Source organism: Coregonus clupeaformis, unplaced genomic scaffold (assembly GCF_020615455.1).
Source record: "Coregonus clupeaformis isolate EN_2021a unplaced genomic scaffold, ASM2061545v1 scaf0020, whole genome shotgun sequence".
Lineage (NCBI taxonomy): Eukaryota > Metazoa > Chordata > Actinopteri > Salmoniformes > Salmonidae > Coregonus > Coregonus clupeaformis.
This window is the reverse complement of record NW_025533475.1, coordinates 443,155-461,378: the sequence shown is the minus strand read 5'-3', so window position 1 is coordinate 461,378 and position 18,224 is coordinate 443,155. Positions and strand designations below refer to the sequence as shown.

The window sequence follows — 18,224 nt, the reverse complement described above, 5'->3', positions numbered from 1 at the left end:
ACTATGGCCTGTCTCTGTGGCTGTTGGTTAAACTGAATTGTGGCCAAGTTGGTTTCAGTCAAGTCTTTGACTAACCAAGAACGTGAACAAACAAAAATACCCTAATGATTGGTTGACAGTAGCCTCACACAATACTTTTACATTTTAGTCATTTAGCAGACGCTCTTATCCAGAGTGACTTACAGTTAGTGCATTAATTTTAAGATAGCTAGGTGGGACAACCAAATATCACAGGCTTAGAAAGGAGATATTCCATCAACATCGTATCTATCGGAGTCAGAGCTAGAAGGGGGGGGGGGATCAAGTGCTGGTGAAGTTTTTTTGGGGGGTGGGTGTCGAGGTGAGGAGGTGGATTATTTAAGATACTATTTGAAGAGGTCGGGTTTCAGATGTTTTCAGAAGATGGGCAGGGACTCTGCTGTCCTAGCTTCAGGGGCAAGCTGGTTCCACCATTGGGGTGCCAGGACAGAGAAGCGCTTGAAATGGGCTGAGGTGAAAGAACGGATTGCTCAGGTTGGGGTGTAGGGTTTGAGCATAGCCTGAAGGTAGGGAGGGGCAGTTCCTCTTGCTGTTCCGTAGGTATGCACCGTGGTCTTGTAGTGGATGCAAACTTCCAGGATCCCACCAAGGATCTTTGCACTCTGGGGGACACTGTGGAGTTGTCAACTGTGATGGAGAGGTCTTTGAGCGGGCAGGCCTTCCTTTGGGAGGAAGAGCAGTTCCGTCTTCTCAAGGTTGAGCTTGAGGTGGTGGGCCGACATCCAAGTTGAGATATCTGCCAGCCACTCAGAGATGCGTGTCACCACCTGGGTGTCAGAAGGGGGGAAGGAGAAAAGTAGTTGAATGTCATCCGCATAGCAATGATAGGAGAGACCATGTGAAGATATGACGGAGCCGAGTGACTTGGTGTATAGAGAGAAGAGGAGAGGGCCTAGAACCGAGCCCTGGGGGACACCAGTAGTGAGAGCACGTGGTGCAGACAGAGATCCTCTCCACGTCACCTGGTAGGAGCGGCCTGCCAGGTAGGATGTAATCCAGGAGTGTGTAGAGCCTGAGACGCCCAGCCCTAAGAGGGTGGAGAGGAGGATCTGATGGTTCACAGTGTCGAAGGCAGGGGATAGATCTAGGAGGATGAGAACAGAGGAGAGCGAGTCGGCTTTGGCAGTGCGGATAGCCTCCATGACACAGAGAAGAGCAGTCTCGTTTAAGTGACCCATCTTGAAGCCTGACTGGTTAGGGTCAAGAAGATCATTTTGAGAGAGATATCGAGAAAGTTGATCATAGACAGCATGCTCAAGTGTTTTGGAAAGAAAATAAAGAAGGGATACAGGTCTATAGTTTTTGACATCAGTTGAGTTGAGTGTTGGTTTCTTGAGGAGGGGAGCAACTCGGGCCATTTTGAAGTCAGAGGGGATGCAGCAAGTGGTCAGGGATGACTTGATGAGGGAAGTGAATGAATGGGAGAAGGTCTCCAGAGATGGTCTTGAGAAGGGAGGAGGGGATGTGGTCGAGCGGGCAGGTTGTCAAGCAGCCAGACCTCACTAGTCGCAGGATGTCATCTGGAGAGAAGAGGTGAAAGCGTGGGGTAGTTATGTGTGATTGAGACCAGTGGACTCAATAAGCTGAGTGAATGAGTAGCGGATGTCGTCAACCTTTTTTTCAAAGTGGTTGACAAAGTCATCCGCAGAGAGGGACGAGGGAGGGGGAGGGGGTGGATGATTAAGGAGAAGGTGGAAAATAGTTTCCTAGGGTTAGAGGTATAAGCTTGAAATTTAGAGTGGTAGAAAGTGGCTTTAGCAGCAGATACAGAGGAAGAGAAGGTAGAGAGGAGGGAGTGAAAGGATGATAGGTCCTCCGGAAGTTTAGTTTCCCTCTATTTACGCTCAGCTGCCTGCAGCCCTGTTTTGTAAGCTTGCAATGAGTCACTCAGCCATGGAACAGGAGGGGGGGTCAACCCGACCAGGAGGAAATGGGACAATGCGAGTCATAGGATGCAGAAAGGGAAGAGAGTAGGATCGAGGAGGCAGAATCAGGAGACAGGAGGGAGAAAGATTTAGCAGAAGGGAGAGATGATAGGATAGAAGAGGAGAGTAGTGGGAGAGAGTGAAGATTGCGATGGCGTATGACCATCTGGGTAGGGGCTGAGTGGTTAGGGTTGGAGGAAAGGGAGACAGAAAAGGAAACAAAGTCAGAGACCTGGAGGGGGGTTGCAGTGAGATTAGTAGGCGAGCAGCCTCTAGTAAAGAGGAGGTAAAGCGTATTGCCTGTCTTGTGAGTTGGAGGGGATTCGGAAAGGGTGAGGTCAAAAGAGGCAAGGAGGGGAAAGAGAGATTTCGAAATAAATAAATCGAAGGTAGACGTCGGGAGGTTGAAGTCGCCAAGTACGAAGAGCGGTGAGCCATCGTCAGGAAATGAGCTTATCAAGGTGTCAAGCTCATTGAGGAACTCTCCAAGGGCACCTTGTGGGCGATAGATCACAATAATGTTAAGCTTCAGTGGACAAGTGACAGTGACAGCATGGAATTCAAATGAGGAGATGGAAAGGTGAGAGGGGGAGAAAATAGAAAATCTCTACCACGACGACCAGATGCTCTCGGACTATGAGAGAAAACATAGTCAGTTGAAGAAAGAGCAGCTGGAGTAGCAGTGTTCTCTGGGGAGATCCATGTCTCCATCAGGACACAGCAAAGTATTGCGCCATGCGCTGGCTGGCCATGCGTCAGGTTCAAGCTGCGGCTTGGTCTGAGCTCCGCTCCATAATTATTTAATTAGCCTACATGTCCTTTTTCTATACATGACATTTTTGATCCTCAGCAATAACCCCACGGCTGTGAGGACGTACAGAGGACGTACAGAGGAGGCAAAGGTAGAAACAATGTAATTAAATGGAATGATATGAAATGTAGACTATACCAACTGAAGGGAACTAACTAGTAAATGGACAGTTAAATGTGTTATTATTAGGCCTACTAATGGTTGATACTGATATAAATAGGAAACAGAGAAAGTCAGGGTAGGCCTATATAGGCTAAACATTCGAGAGTGCCAAAAGGTTCAATTTGTCATGACTCATTGCGCAAAAGGCCATACAATTTAAATACTGCATAATGCCACAGCATTTCATAAACTTCACTGTCAGAAAGTTGATATGTTGATAGGCTTCAGTTTGATGCCGTTTGACTGGATTGAGGTTTCACATTTCGAGAGCTTGGAACTGTAAAGTTATTTTTGCATTTTTGTCAAAATTGAGTTATTGACATAGGGAAGGGAAAGGGGATACATGTATATATATATATATATATATATATATATATATATATATATATATATATATATATATATATATATATATATATATATATATATATATATATAATTTTTAAACCTTTATTTAACTAGGCAAGTCAGTTAAGAACACATTCTTATTTACAATGACGCCTATGTAGTCAGTTGCACAACTGTATGCATTCAACCGAAATATGTCTTCCGCATTTAACCCAACACCTCTTAATCATTCTGTTCAATGTTTCTATCTATATAGTGCTCTAAATACCCAAAATCATGTTAAGTTCAAAATAATACCAGATTAAAAATGCGGACACCATTCAAACCAATGAGGGTTTAGAACTTTAAAGTCAATGATTTGAGAATCATCTTTTTGCAGATAGAAACTTATGGTCCCATGCTCTCGATGTTTGTCTCCAGCATCGTAAGGTACATAGATCTAAAACAATTGTCATTTACATTTACAATCCCCTCATCCAATCGGATTACTAATTTACCTATAACTCTTATCAATAGCTTTTATAAATCTGTAAATTACAGTGCATGGAGAATGGTGTTATTTCTATCGGGAAAAAATATATGTGATGTTGTTCCACTTGGAACCGACAGGTTGCTCGGCCTTATTAATCGTTTACTTGCGCTTAAAGGTGGTGGAATTATGAGGGAATTAAGTCAAGGTCAGAATACAGCATATCTGTATACACACATCTGCCACACCTCTATTTCTCTGATCTCCACCCTGAAAGAATAGCTGGCTGGTCAGAATATGCTTAGAGAGAAAAGTGCGTAAAGAATTCCATTTACGCGCGCATATATCGGGTAGGAATTTCCCCATATGCACAGTTCGCTAGGTATGATTGAAGTCACTTTCTAACATTAAAAATTATCTTCTTAAAATTGCCTAAATGTGTTCTATACTCCCTCTAAAATAAATCTCTCGAGGGTATTTGCCATAAAATGTTTTCATAGCCTCTAGGGTCCAGTCGGACTTCGTTGTGCCCGTTGTAGGAGTGGGCTGGTTTACCTGGTCTCCACTATGGGGCGTCTGGGTGCTGCATTGACCGCAACAAGTTGGATGTCCATCCGCTGCTGAGGGTCATGTCATCATGAAAAAAGTATGCTTGAAAAATGTATTTTCTTTAAAATCATAAGACGGGCTATACGCCCAGGGCTACAAACGTGAAGAACAAGAGGTATTTTGTTCATTCTAATTATATTCTGAGAATGCCCGCGTACACACATACACACACACACACACACAATGTTGGTCCATATTGTAACTCGAACCTTGGTCTCTGTCCGTTTGCTGGGTAATTAAATAGCCTGCTCAGTGCGTTTATCAGTGCGATCTGACAGTGTATCTCTCCGTCCCTGTCCTGAGCTCCTTCTCCCGGTGCAAACGATGCTTTCAGCTGCCACATAGTAATTGAATTAGTTGGGAGGGGAGGGCTTTTGTTTTGCGAGTGTGACGCCCATTCAAAATTCAAACCAATGGGATTATCCTCCGTTCGGCTGTAACCAAACCCACTCTCTGACAGTCAGCAACGAACTGCCTTTGCTCTCACTTTCCCTCTCGTCTCGTTGAATCTGAACATCAGATGAAAGAATCACATGAATCAACAGTGTTTTATTTTTTCTCTCCAATGGTTATATATGAAGATAATGCAGTGGAATGCTGCCATTTGGGTTCCGGGTAAACAAGTTGCTCTACTGTCACCCAGCAGCAGCGCATGAGAGAGGCTCGAGGACGGACTCCTCCCCACCTCCCCGTGACACTTTCAAGACATCGCTGAGAAAGGACAACAGCCTTTTTCGGCCAGTCTGCGAACGGAGCATTGAGACAGCGTTACGTATAAACGACTTCACTACAGCCGGGGGTTGCCTATATGGCTTTCCAAAGTTCCATCTCTGAAAACGGTGACATCTGACGGACTCGAGCTTTAGCGCAACATTGCTCCGATTCTTTTCTCATTCTTGGACTTGGACTTACCCTCTGCGCTGTTGATTCCCAGCGAGCAGTCCTGACACGGATCCAGCTCAGCGCATGCCATAACCTTACAGAGACTGCTGTATTAGAGGAGCATTTTAACCACAGTTTTATACATCTGACTACCTGTATTGATATCCCTTTTTGTACATTTGTGTGAAAAAAATGTGTTTGCCCAAGGAGTGATTTTTACGTGTCCTGGAACCGTCAAAGCTGACGTCCCATGAACACATCATAAAACTGGATCCGGACACAACCTGAACGAGAAGCACTACACACAGTGACACTCGCATTTGGTAACTTCACCTGCTACGGTCGTCAATTAATATTAACCAAGTGACCAGCAAGGCGTCATCTATATCGCAGGTTGCGCTATCAAAGCCCTTTACACGTAGGGGTGTAGGCGACAGCGATTTTATGTGGCATTGAATTGTGTCTTGCCTATTTCTGCCATTCATAAGCTGCGACAGAGGAAAGAAAAAGCACACAAATGTAAACGAACGAAGGCATCTCTCCTGCTGAAGTGTACCTAGAACTGACTGATCGTGCAGTCACCCCGCATCGAAGAGGAATACGTGCCGAACTTTGCTGTAGTGATGTTGAAAGTGGAGATGGTGCTATTTGTCTTTCTGGTGCTATGGATGTGTGTATTCAGCCAGGAGCCCAGCTCCAAGGTGGTGGCCGACCGGTATGCCGTCTTCTGGAACCGAACCAACCCCAGGTAGGTGCCACTCAGAGCGGCCAGTGGGGCCGAAGGGAGTCGATGTTGTCTCTGTGGTCTCCACACTGGCCGGGGCGGCTCGTGTGGACCAATACGTTTCGGTCGATTAAATATGTGTATAGCCTTTTATTTAAGGTATAGAGTACTGCTTATTGAACAGTTCTCTCTGATGGGTTATAGGTTATTTCCCAGAAATGTGGGTAGCCTATTGGTGCAACAGAACACAACCTGTGCGCACACGGTTGAATATAGGCTAACCTATTTGGGATACAGTCTACGCTGAATTGTTTTCAGTCAACAGTAATCAAGTCAAGTTGATCAAATCTAGTATATTGTCATAATAAGCCTATGAGATGTGTCACCCGAAAAGCTCACGGTTGGAGAGTAATCTCTTGCGTGTTCCAGTGTCTGCATTGCGTGTTTGTGAATCGAACACCCGCATGAGTTTGGGCGCTAGTGCCGGTCTTCTGAATAGGCCCCGGGTTAAATCATGGAACATTATTTGTGGGTTAATTCGAATGGATTAAAGCCTACTGTTGGAGCATGTAGGATAGTGCGTGGACCATTGCGTTGCTTGGATGGCGTAGGTCTACATCTCTCATCTTTGAATGAGCGGGATGCAACTCAGCAAGTGCTGTCATTTCACGGATAAGATGGCCCTATGATTAACCCATACTTCTGATTTCCGAGAACAGCAAGCGGGCGAAAATGTTACAATTTAGATGTTGCATGTGAGCGGGAAGCGCTCAAGTATGTTTTGGCACTAGTTGTAGGCAAGGACACATGTGTGGGTCGCTCTTACAATTGAGAAGTTCATCAGAAATAGGCGTACTTAACCAGGAATAAAGCTTCGCGAGGCTGCACTTAATTTAATACGCCAGTTAGCAGACGCTTTTATCCAAAGGGATTTACATTCATGTGCGCATACATTTTTACGTATGGGTGGTCCCGGGGATCGAACCCACTACCCTGGCATTACAAGCGCCATGCTCTACCAATTGAGCTACAGAGGACCACAGATTTAATCGTTTAATCTCTTGTCTTTTATTTTGATCATGATATGCACTGTTCACCAGTGATTTATCCAATCCACTTGTTGTTCTTATTCGGAAAACATGTTTTAAACCAGTGAAAAAAGTTAAGCTCCTCTGGATTGTAACCCAAACATGTTCTCACCGACTTTGAATTATATAATTCTGCGATTATTATAATTTATAGGTTTAAATGGTTAAATTATAGATATTTAATTTATATGAAAATACAGTAATTCAATTGGAGGTTGACTGATTGTAAAAGCAGCAACTTTTGCTGCACTAAATCAATCTACTTCCTGCGAGCATAGGTATTGTCATACAGTCTAAAACCACAAACATGAAAATAAGTTGATCATCAATATATCAAATGTAGGACATATACACAGTATTATTAGCCTATGACCAGAATAGTTTGGCAACCTTGAATCATTGATAGTTTACATTGAGGGACGAATTCATAACAAACCAATGCCCACATTTTGCCCAAAATAAACCCATTTAATTGATTTCACAGATATTAAATGATTTAATGAACTTTATTTTCTTAAATATTGAGTAAGGATGTTGCACATCTAGCCTACGTTATGATGCATTATATTCTAAAACTTTTCCACAAAGTAGGTGATATCACCAAACATTGTGCAAAATACATATTTTTTTCAGTGGAAAAAAATATTTGTCTTGATGAATTAAAACAGCATTGAAGTTGATAGAGAGAGAAAAGAGACTGCATTTGGGTTTCACACACATTGTTATCTAATATAGGATTAAGACGTGGTGTGTCTGTGTATTATTCATTATCATATTCTTGAAAATATATTGAGTGGTAGGCTACAATGAAGCACCCATGTATTAGTATTACATAGTGAGAATAAGGTCAGCGTAGGTTGACATTTACATTTCCTTGAGCCCATAGCATAGAAAGTATAGCTATTGACATTTTCCAAATACAGAGGGTCATACTGTACATGTCATAAAATATTTGGAAGTAAATATATCACATTTTCACACTTCACATAGTCAAAAGTGTATTTGCTTATCATATTTAGCTTATTGTATGTGTTATTCTAACTGCAAAACAGTATTTTACTTTCCATATGGCTATATATTAACCCTAGTCTGATTTTTTCCAATTACGTTTTTGCTGTTCACTCACTCAACTGACAAAAGTATTTAGTATTTGTTGAATGGATCACATAATCTTATTCTCCAACTACATACAAAGTATTTTATCATAGCTACACAGACATTGTTTTATAACTATTTATATTCAGTTTGAAGTTTCCGAAAAAATATAAATGCTGAGAGCAATTAGTGGTCAGGCTACAAGTGGATCTATGCCGGAATCACTGGATCGGATTTCTGCCGGAATCACTGAATCACTGGACCTTAACACCGGATCATCGCAACTAGCTAGCTGCAACCGAATGGATGTTGCTGGCTAATCACCACCACCCTCGAAGCAAGCACCAGTTAGCCTTGATGTGGTTTCAACAGATTTCCCGCTGCGACGACCACGAAGATCCATCTGCTAGCCCCGGCCCGATAGCACACGCAATCAACAGCCGTGCTTCCTGCTCGCCTGTGCTGTAGCAGCCATTCATTGGACACTGTGCTAACAAACCTCCAAACTAGCTTCAATGCCATACAACACTCCTTCCATAGCCTCCAACTGCTCCTAAACACTAGTAAAACTAAATGCATGCTCTTCAATCGAACACTGCTTGCACCCGCCTGCCCAACTAGAATCACTACTCTCGGCTGGTCTGACTTAGAATATGTGGACAACTACAAATACCTAGGTGTCTGGTTAGACTGTAAACTATCCTTCCAGGCTCACATTAAGCATCTCCAATCCAAAGGTAAATCTAGATTCAGCTTCCTATTTCGCAACAAAGCCTCCTTCACTCATGCTGCCAAACATGCCCTCGTAAAACTGACTATCCTACCGATCCTTGACTTCAGCGATGTCATTTACAAAATAGCCTCCAACACTCTACTCAGCAAATTTGATGTAGTATATCACAGTGCCATCCGTTTTGTCACCAAAGCCCCATATAATACCCACCATTGTGACCTGTACGCTCTCGTTGGCAGGCCCACACTACATATTCGTCGCCAAACTCACTGGCTCCAGGTCATCTATAAATCACTGCTAGGCAAATCCCCGCCTTATCTTAGCTCATTGGTCACCATAGCAACACCCACCCGTAGTATGCGCTCCAGCAGGTATATCTCACTGGTCATTCCCAAAGCCAACACCTCCTTTGGCCGCCATTCCTTCCAGTTCTCTGCTGCTAATGACTGGAATGAACTGCAAACATCTCTGAACCTGGAGACTCTTATCTCCTTCACTAACTTTAAGCATCAGTTGTCAGAGCACCTTACCGATCACTGCACCTGTACACAGCCCATCTGTAATTAGCCCACTCAACTACCTCTCCCCATATTGTTATTTATTTTGCTCATTTGCGCCCCAGTATCTCTATTTGCATATCTTCTTCTGCACATCTATCACTCCAGTTTTCATACTAAATTGTAATTATTTTGCACTATGGCCTATTTATTGCCTTACCTCCATAACTTACTACATTTGCACACACTGTATATACATTGTCTATTGTGTTATTGACTGTATGTTTTGTTTTATCCCATGTGTAACAACCCATGTGTTGTTGTTGTTTTTATCACACTGCTTTGCTTTATCTTGGCCAGTTGTTTATTTGTGTGTCGCTTTGTTCAATGGAAGTAATGCACATTTAAGCTCAATCTGATGTGTTAAACTGATAGACACAGTTTCATTAGGGTGCACATTTTTCACAAAGATTTTGACTGGCGGCTCTGTGGACCGCTTGATTTACTCCAGATGTGCTGACAGTTTGCTTAGTTCCAGTGGAAGAAAAAATAAAGCTACAGAAATTAAAACTTTTGAGTAAACTAAATCCCTGGTTGAGAGTTGAAATTGAAGGAAAGCAAAACAGAACTGTGGAGAAGTGAGCTAGCTCCAATAGTGTTGAACTCTTGTGTCTTGTAAAATCTGAGTAATAGATTGTTTCCCTCGTCTTGTTTCTGAACTCCTGACTAGCCCGAGGACAGGAAACAGGTTCTGTGAAAGGCTTTAATAATGTTAGTCATTCCCTTCTACTTACACTAATCAAGTTTGTTTGACTCTCAACTAGTATTGGGCGGTATCTAGATTTTCATACCTTCATACCGTTCCTGTACCATACGAGGGTATATGGTATTACTGCAGTGCACACAAGGGGCGGTATTCGCCCCCCCCCAAAAAAAAAGCACAAAACAAATTTAGGGAGCAGGGATCTTGATCCAGGAGGAGATAGATTGTCTCTGCTGTAACCAAAAAGCCTTATCTTGCAAGCTAGTCACTTAGCTAGCAAGTTCTCTCTCTCTCTCTCTCTCTCTCTCTCTCTCTCTCTCTCTCCTCTCTCTCTTTTCTCTTTTTTTCTCTCTCTCTCTCTCTTCTCTGTCTCGCTCTCTCTCCTCTCTCTCTTTTCTCTTTTTTTTTCTCTCTCTCTCTCTCTTCTCTGTCTCTCTCCTCTCTCTCTTTTCTCATTTTCTCTCTCTCTCTCTCTCTCTCTCTCTCTCTCTCTCTCTCTCTCTCTCTCTCTCTCTCAGTCCCTGCGATTATTTCTGATGTCCTTAATGGACAGTTTTTCTCTCTCAGGATTCTACTTATTATTCACTTTTTCTTTCTATCTTTCTTAATCTCAGTACCTTCAGTATTGAGTCACTTTGTTTTCTCTAAGGAGGTTCTTGCTGTCCTGCTGGTGAGAGCTCTTCCCTCTCGCAACCTCTTCCTTCTCCTCCTCCCTCTCTCCCTCTCCCACACTGGGACCAGAAAATGAATGAATACAATTAGATATTTCAGGAGTCCCTCCACGGACCCAGCTAGCGCTAGCTGGACAGAGGTCACGCACGCACACACACACACTCACAGAGACCACCCCCCCCCCACACACACACAACACAATACAAAGCTAGCCAGAGTCTGCCAGAGAACATTGAGGTTTGTGTGTGTGAGATTTACAAAAGTACATATGGACTTTGGAATTTACATCCCGAATGGACTGAGCTAAAATGATTTTGACCCCAAACCTGATCGGCTGGCCTCCCTCATAGCTCTCAGGCCACTCTGTGCATGTCTCTGTGCTATGTGAAGAATGGGCCGGGAGGTCACCAGGGGCTTGTTCCCTCTCCTCCACACTCTCGCAAACCTCTCATAATTACATCTCTCCCGGTTGGACTTCTCATTACCTGTCACTGAGCCACGGGACGTGACAAACTATCTGTCACTGTGTGTGTGTATGTGCTGACTGTGCACTAACACAGACACGGTACATATTCAGACTGTAGAGGGAATGCCGGTCTCCAGACCCTGTGGTCTATACCGTAACGGTATCCATAGGAGACTATGGGTTCAAAACCCAATACGGCCTTGTTTATTTATATTACTTATCATTTTTGGTTACAATTCCTTGTCTTATTTAATAGCATATTTATTTACATGAAAGATTTTAGATTAAATTCCATGTCCAATTTAATAGTGGATTTGAGTTGCGTTTTAAATGAATTTGACCCCAATGCTGTACACACATTCACTATCCTCTGCCCTCATTTTCTATACCGTCAGACTTTTTTTTCCATCAGTAGGTTTTCACTCTCCCCCTGTCTCTCACTGAAGGCTGATTAGTTCTCGTTAATGACCTCTTGCTCTGTTGTTCTTTCATCCCTGCAACGTCCGCAAGAGCAGGGTACACTCAACAGAAATGAAAAGAGAAAGCGAGAGAGAAGGGAGAGAGAGGGTGTTAGAGGGAGAGAGTGAGGAAGGGAGAGAGAGAGTGAGGAAGGGAGAGAGAGGGTGTTAGAGGGAGAGAGTGAGGAAGGGAGAGAGCAGTAGAGATACCACGTACAAGGTGTGACATATTATTAAATCAAACAGTTGTCTAAAGGATTCATGAAGAAACAAGAACTGAGAAGAGGATCCTTTGTGATATGAATCACTTTTTATTAGGCCTAAATAGCATTCACTACTTTTGGACAAAACCTGTTAACACAGCTCATTTTAATTTGACAAATAAATTGACCCAATACATTAATGAGGGTTTTACAACTTTTCTGGAAATGTATTTTTTCTGTAGGCCTACTCTTTGAATTCCGTAGTCATACAAGCCATACTAATATCTTTCCAAATTAAAGAGAGCCTTTTGAGAAAACTGAACACAGTGTTTGAACAAGTAACCTCTGTGTATTTTTGACTTAACTTATTATGCGGTCATAAGTAACAACAGCTTCATTTTCTACCTCTGAAGTGTATCCATGGTGGGCTGTTATAATGATAGAGAGAGGAGAACATAGCTCAGTAAAATAAGTGTGGGAGGATCAGCTGTTCTTCAGTGAGCCCTGGTCCTGAGCAGAGGTGAAGGCCTCTCGGCTTTGACACTGTTAGACGCCGAGCAGCAGGCAGAACAAGCAGCTTCACTGGGGTCTGTGGATGTCTTTCACTCGTTGGAGATTAGATTATCTTGCATATCATTGTGGAAAACATGCATTTCGGTGAAGAAGCTACACTTTTAGATTTTTTATTTGCAAATTTGATTTGTTTTTGTGAATTTTATATTGGTGGATTTTTATGTGGAAGTTAATTCTGATACATTTTTGTCCCAGTTAAAACATTATGTGCTGGTAGATAAATAACAGGAACATGAATATATGAAATATTTTCCTAAATTATTTAACTATTTTTCTACTCCTTGGAGGTTTCGGTTGTTGTTGCACTGGTAGGCTATAGATGGCTGTACTGTATTGTGGCTCTAACTCATTTCAATGTCCAGCTTTCTACTTTGTTTTGAGCTTAATCACTCCAACGTCATGTGCAGTGCTGAAACTCCACTATCGGCTGGTCCATCTCCATTCAGCTGCCCACTAATCCCCAGCTTTCACAGCAACGCTATAGCTTAACTTTCTTTTTTTTCTTTTTTTTTGTCATTTAGCAGACGCTCTTATCCAGAGCGACTTACAGTTAGTGAGTGCATAAATTTTTTTCATACTGGCCCCCCGTGGGAATCTAACCCACAACCCTGGCGTTGCAAACGCCATGCTCTACCAACTGAGCTACACGGGACTACTTACTTAGAAACAATAAAGTATTAACCAGCTTACGCAACACCCACATGTGTCCGACCGTATACTATACTTTTATCAAATTCTGTCACAACATTGATTAAAATAACTTTCCCTGGGTTTTTTCTTTATTTCACCAGGTTTGTTTTATCAAGCCCTAATGCGTTCTATCCCCCTGGTCTGAGTATAGTTTCTGTGTGTCAGGGTTCTCTGAGGTATAGGAGAGTATATGATTCTGGACCAGATCTCCCTATCCCAGCTCTAACCATTACCTATAGCCCTAAACACCATAAATGACTCTGGACCAGTTCTCAGGGGTAGATGGTAGATGCAGTTTATCAGTAACGCATGCTGTCTTTTGTCCTTGTTTCTCTAGAGCTCTGAATTACAATTATAGGAATATGTCTATTCTATGCATGTCTATGGGCATTATGCCTTTGTCTGGAGCTGTAGAGGCCCTCGCCGCCAGTCCTTGCCCCTACCCTTGGTCTCCCCTCAACCCCCAAACCCCCTCCGCCGTCCCTAGCAGAGTTCACCCCCCCACCACCACCCCCTCCTCCCTAGCAGAGTACACCCCCACCCAACCTCTGCCCTCCATAGCAGAGTTCACCCCCCCCCACCCTCCTCCTTCCCTAGCAGAGTTCACCTCCCCCCACAGTTTTTGAGGAGGTCTGGAAGCAGCTGGTAGTGGCATGGAGTGCTCTACCTTCCCAGACCAGATGTGGGCGCTATTGTGCGGCTCACTCACCCCCCCCCAAACTCCAAACCCCTATCTGTCAATAATGTATCAGACACGGACACTCCTCTCCTCCACCCCTCCAATCCTTCCGTTGAGTGTATGGTGACTGTATGGGTCATGCATTGTTTCAGTTTTGGGTGTGGACGGGTTGACTGGAACTTGTAGTAACTCAACATTGCCACACATGGCACCAGTTCTTTATGCCCTGTGTCAACATAGAGAGAGGAGTCCAAAAACATAACTTGCATTTTATGTTCTGTGTCTGTTTTAGACTTATTACATTTATGCTGAGGTCAGGCATATAGACATATTTTCAAGAAAAACACATTTCTTTGTGATTACATTCTTTTGAGCTTTTGATCAAGTGTAGTAAAATTATTTTTTCATTTATTTGATGTCAACAAGCTCATTTAGTCTTGCTTGATTTGTTTTCTGTGTTCTGCTGTTAAACTAATTTACACTCAAAGTTAAATTGCATTTTGACGCAATAACATCATTTGCATGAAAAGACCAGAAGGGCATGATTGAATGATTGATTTTCTTTTTGTCGTCACCATTTTCTGTGCAACTGGAAAATCTGACTGGCCGAGACCGACCATTTGAGACCCTCGGATTTACCAGACCCATTTTCCACAGATAATTCCTTTCATGGTACACTGACTTCGGACATTCACAGACATTTTCCTTATTTAACTTGGGGGCTGGCTGGCTTGTGGTGCGGGGGAGTGAGTGGATGTTGTTCTAGCTGGGTTGTGGAGCAGTGTGGAGAATGGATCCTAGAAGACGACACATCTCCAGAACAAATACCTAATTGACGAGAGAGCGAGAGAGAGAGAGAGATGGTTGACAGCACACTCTGCAATAGATTCATGAAAAGTCACCAACGTTAGAACAGCCAGCTGCCTTGGTCATGGTTTCCCTTCTCCTCAGTCTGACTGTCATTGTCTGCTGGGTTTATTCCCAAATATCCATCTCCATGAGTAGAGGCCATGCATTACTGAGTGCTGCTTCTATGTGGGAAGAATATTACATTCAAGAAGGAAGTGTTTGCACATCTTATTGTACTGTAGTTCCAGTTGCCTGAATAAAAATGCTGAATATGTTGTTGCGCCACAAAGTGTTAAGGGAATATACTGTTTTTATCATACTGTACCTTTGTCAGAGGGACAGAGTATATCCACCTCCACACCTGTGTATAGTCAGTTAGAGCCACTGAAATCCCATATTCAGTCTCAGTCTCAGCGTGTGGGTTTTGGAAGCAGGACGATGGTCTGTTTGTCTGCTTCAGTCTAGCGTAGATAATGCGATTGTTGGCGTATCAGTCGATGGACCAGACATTGTTTTTAATAAGAACACCCCTTTATATTTCCTCTCTCAATTCCATGTCCCTAAACACAAGCAAATAAACAAGGCTTTCACCTCGCTCAGCCTCCGCTGCTTAAAGGGGAGAGAGGCACCACAAAACAGTTTCCAAACTCCCTCCAAATACAACATACACACACACACACGCGCGCGCGCAGCAGCAGCGGTCGAGTCTTTCTCTCTGGCCGGGTTCTGACAGGCTGAAAGGCAGTCACTGTTCTCCTCTCTGTCCTCTCTCTCTTGGCTGAAAGTAGGCATGCCCTTAAAACGGAGGGAGAAAAGGAGGGAGAGAAGGGAGTTGGAGGGGTTGATGAGGGAGGAGTGGGGGCCACAGCTGAAGTTGTAGCACGTTCACGGAGGAGAGAAAGACAGGAGAGGAAGAGATGGGGGAAGGCAGAGTCTTTATAACCGAGGCTGAGGAGAGTGTTGAGGAGGTGGCTCTGTATACAACAAGATCTCATAGTTTCCCTTTGGAATTCGATGTATTATGGATGAACGTCTATTTTCTACGCATTAATTATGCGTGGTTACAGGGTTAATTCCGTGTGGTTACAGGTTAAAACAGAAACAACTCAAATGTTAACAGTTTAGGCATTAATTTCGAGAGGTTAAGGTTAGGGCTATGGTTTGGGGAAGGCTTAAAACAAAATAATTAAAAATGATGTGCAATTACCATCAAGTATCATCAAGTATTCTCACGGCTTGCTATTGGTCTAAACAATGCGCTCCGGCTCTGAGCATCACGCGTTCATGCCCAGTGCTGGGCAATCTTTTTTTTTTCTTTTTTTTGTGTGCAAATTAAGGCATATCGTTTTCTCAGGACCTTTTCAAACATCCGAAATTGAAGTCTATTTTTAGTGATCAGGCTGCTGTATACTCCTCAGACCCTTATTTGTCCCTCTCTCATCACTCGTTTCACACCTCAGTTTCCCTCCCTTTCTGCCTCTCTTTTTGCCTCCTCGTTAACCCCTCTCTCCCTCCCTCCATGCCCTCCATGCCCGCCATCTCTGTCCGTTGTTGCCAAAAGGTTAAAGATGTGCTTGGCTGTGTGACTGGCTGGAAGGTGGTTGGATGGCTGGTTCTCTGCTTCTCCGGGGCAGATGTTGGTGGCGTCACCCAGCGGGCTGGGCTCCAGTGACGGAGGGGTAGGATGGTTCTATGCAGGAAGGATGAACCCTTCTCCAGTTCAGGACCCATGCTTTGTCTCCCTTTTGCTGCTAACACTCCCACACAGTGTGTGTGTGTGTGTGTGTGTGTGTCTGAGGAGAGTGTGGAGTGATTTCCACTCAATACCATAAAAAAACAAATGATCTTTCAGACCTCTCATTATTTTCTTTAACCATTGTTTAATCTTCTGTACAGACAAATCCTCAACTCCTGTTTAAAAATTGATACTATAGCAAGGAATGTGATTATCTTAGCTGTGTCTCCCTCACCCCTGGGTTTGATATGTGTTTGATGTTTGAGATGAAGCATGTGTGTCCTTTATCCTTACCTGACCCCTGCTCTGGGGCTCTGTTTTTAAACTCATTTTTACCTCACTGCTTTCTCCGTTGAGATAGAGGGTGATAGTTCTCGTGTGTGTGTGCGTGTGTGTGTGTTTTCTACCAAACAGGGGAAGCAATTAGTCCATGGAATGTGTGTTAAATCCTATCCTCACTCTCTCCTCTCAGCTCCTCATGGCCCAGTTTTGGTTGGCTGGATAATTCAAAACATTATCCCAGATAACCAAATATGACACCACAACGAACATGAGCGTATGCACACATGCAGAACATACCACACACACACTCAACGGCTTTGCTCTTTTTAAGAAGTAGAGTTCATCTTTTTTGTGGAGCTCAAGTTGCTGGCGTCCCTGTATGTGAATTCTTACACACAAAATCTCTTCAGAGTGAGTGTGGAGTGAAGCCCGTACCCAGGCCTTTGAAAGCCATGCAGCCTATCCCAGCCTGTCCCATAGCTGCTGCTGCTGCTGCTACCCAGGGTATGAGCAGGGAGTCACTGAGAAGATTAAAAAGCCATCAGTTCATTGTCCTGAGACACAAAACCTCTTCCTCTCAAATCCCCCCCATCCTTCTATTCTTCCTCTACTCCCTCCTCCTTCCCTCCCTCCCTCCTTCCCTCCTTTCTTAGAAACCCTGGGCATTCATATTAATCAGTTTTAAAGGCTAATGAGATGAGAGACTTAAGGGGAGCCCCCTTAGTGCCCTAAGCCCCCTGGATAAACAGAAGTGATGAACGGGCCTGGGGCCACAGCCTCCTATGTGTGTTTCTTTAAGGATCACTACACACTTCAGTTTTCAATACTCTTTGTTTGGTACAAAAGTCCAGTCAGAATTGCGAAATGCAGTAAAGCATTTTTTTTTTCGGAATATTTTTTGGGAAAATGGTGGTGTGTTGTGGTGTGGTGTGTTGTGGTGGTGGAATGATGTTTGGGGGAAAAGATAATCGATGTTGAGACTTGATCTGGTTGTTTGTAAGGTGTTTGGGTGTTTGAGAAACATGCCTTTTTCTTTCCTTCTCTCTGTCTCTGTCTCTGTCTGTCTCTCTCTGTCTCTCTCGGTCTGTCTCTGTCTGTCTCTCTCTGTCTCTCTCTGTCTCTGTCTGTCTCTCTCTCTGTCTGTCTCTCTCTGTCTCTCTCTATCTCTCTCTGTCTGTCTCTGTCACTCTGTCTGTCTCTCTGTCTCTCTCTGTCTCTGTCTCTCTCTGTCTCTCTCTATCTCTCTCCCTGAGATTACTAGCAGATGTGTCAGTAATAAGTATTGGGTTTTGGGGGTTCCTGCTGGGGTGACCCAGCATGCACTGTGTTAGGGTTAGGCCCAGTGTTGTGGCTGGCCTGGCTGACTGACGGCTGGCTAATACGCCTGTGTGTGTGTGTGAGTGAGAGCCACGCAAGCGAAAAGACATGGCAGTTCAGCGAGGAGAAATAAAAATGTTGCACCAGCCTTTCGA

General features: G+C 43.7%; 1 protein-coding gene across 2 annotated transcripts in view; it reads left to right on the top strand.

Annotated features, from left to right (window-relative positions):
• Positions 1–4,834: 4,834 nt before the first annotated feature.
• efna5b (ephrin-A5b) overlaps positions 4,835–18,224 on the top strand; it is a 174,853-nt gene continuing 161,463 nt past the window's right edge. For both annotated transcript variants that reach the window (XM_041897272.2, XM_041897271.2), the window contains exon 1: positions 4,835–5,993. In XM_041897272.2, the coding sequence (XP_041753206.1) occupies positions 5,869–5,993 (125 nt within the window). In that variant the 5' untranslated portion in view covers positions 4,835–5,868. The remainder of the gene's footprint in view (positions 5,994–18,224) is intronic.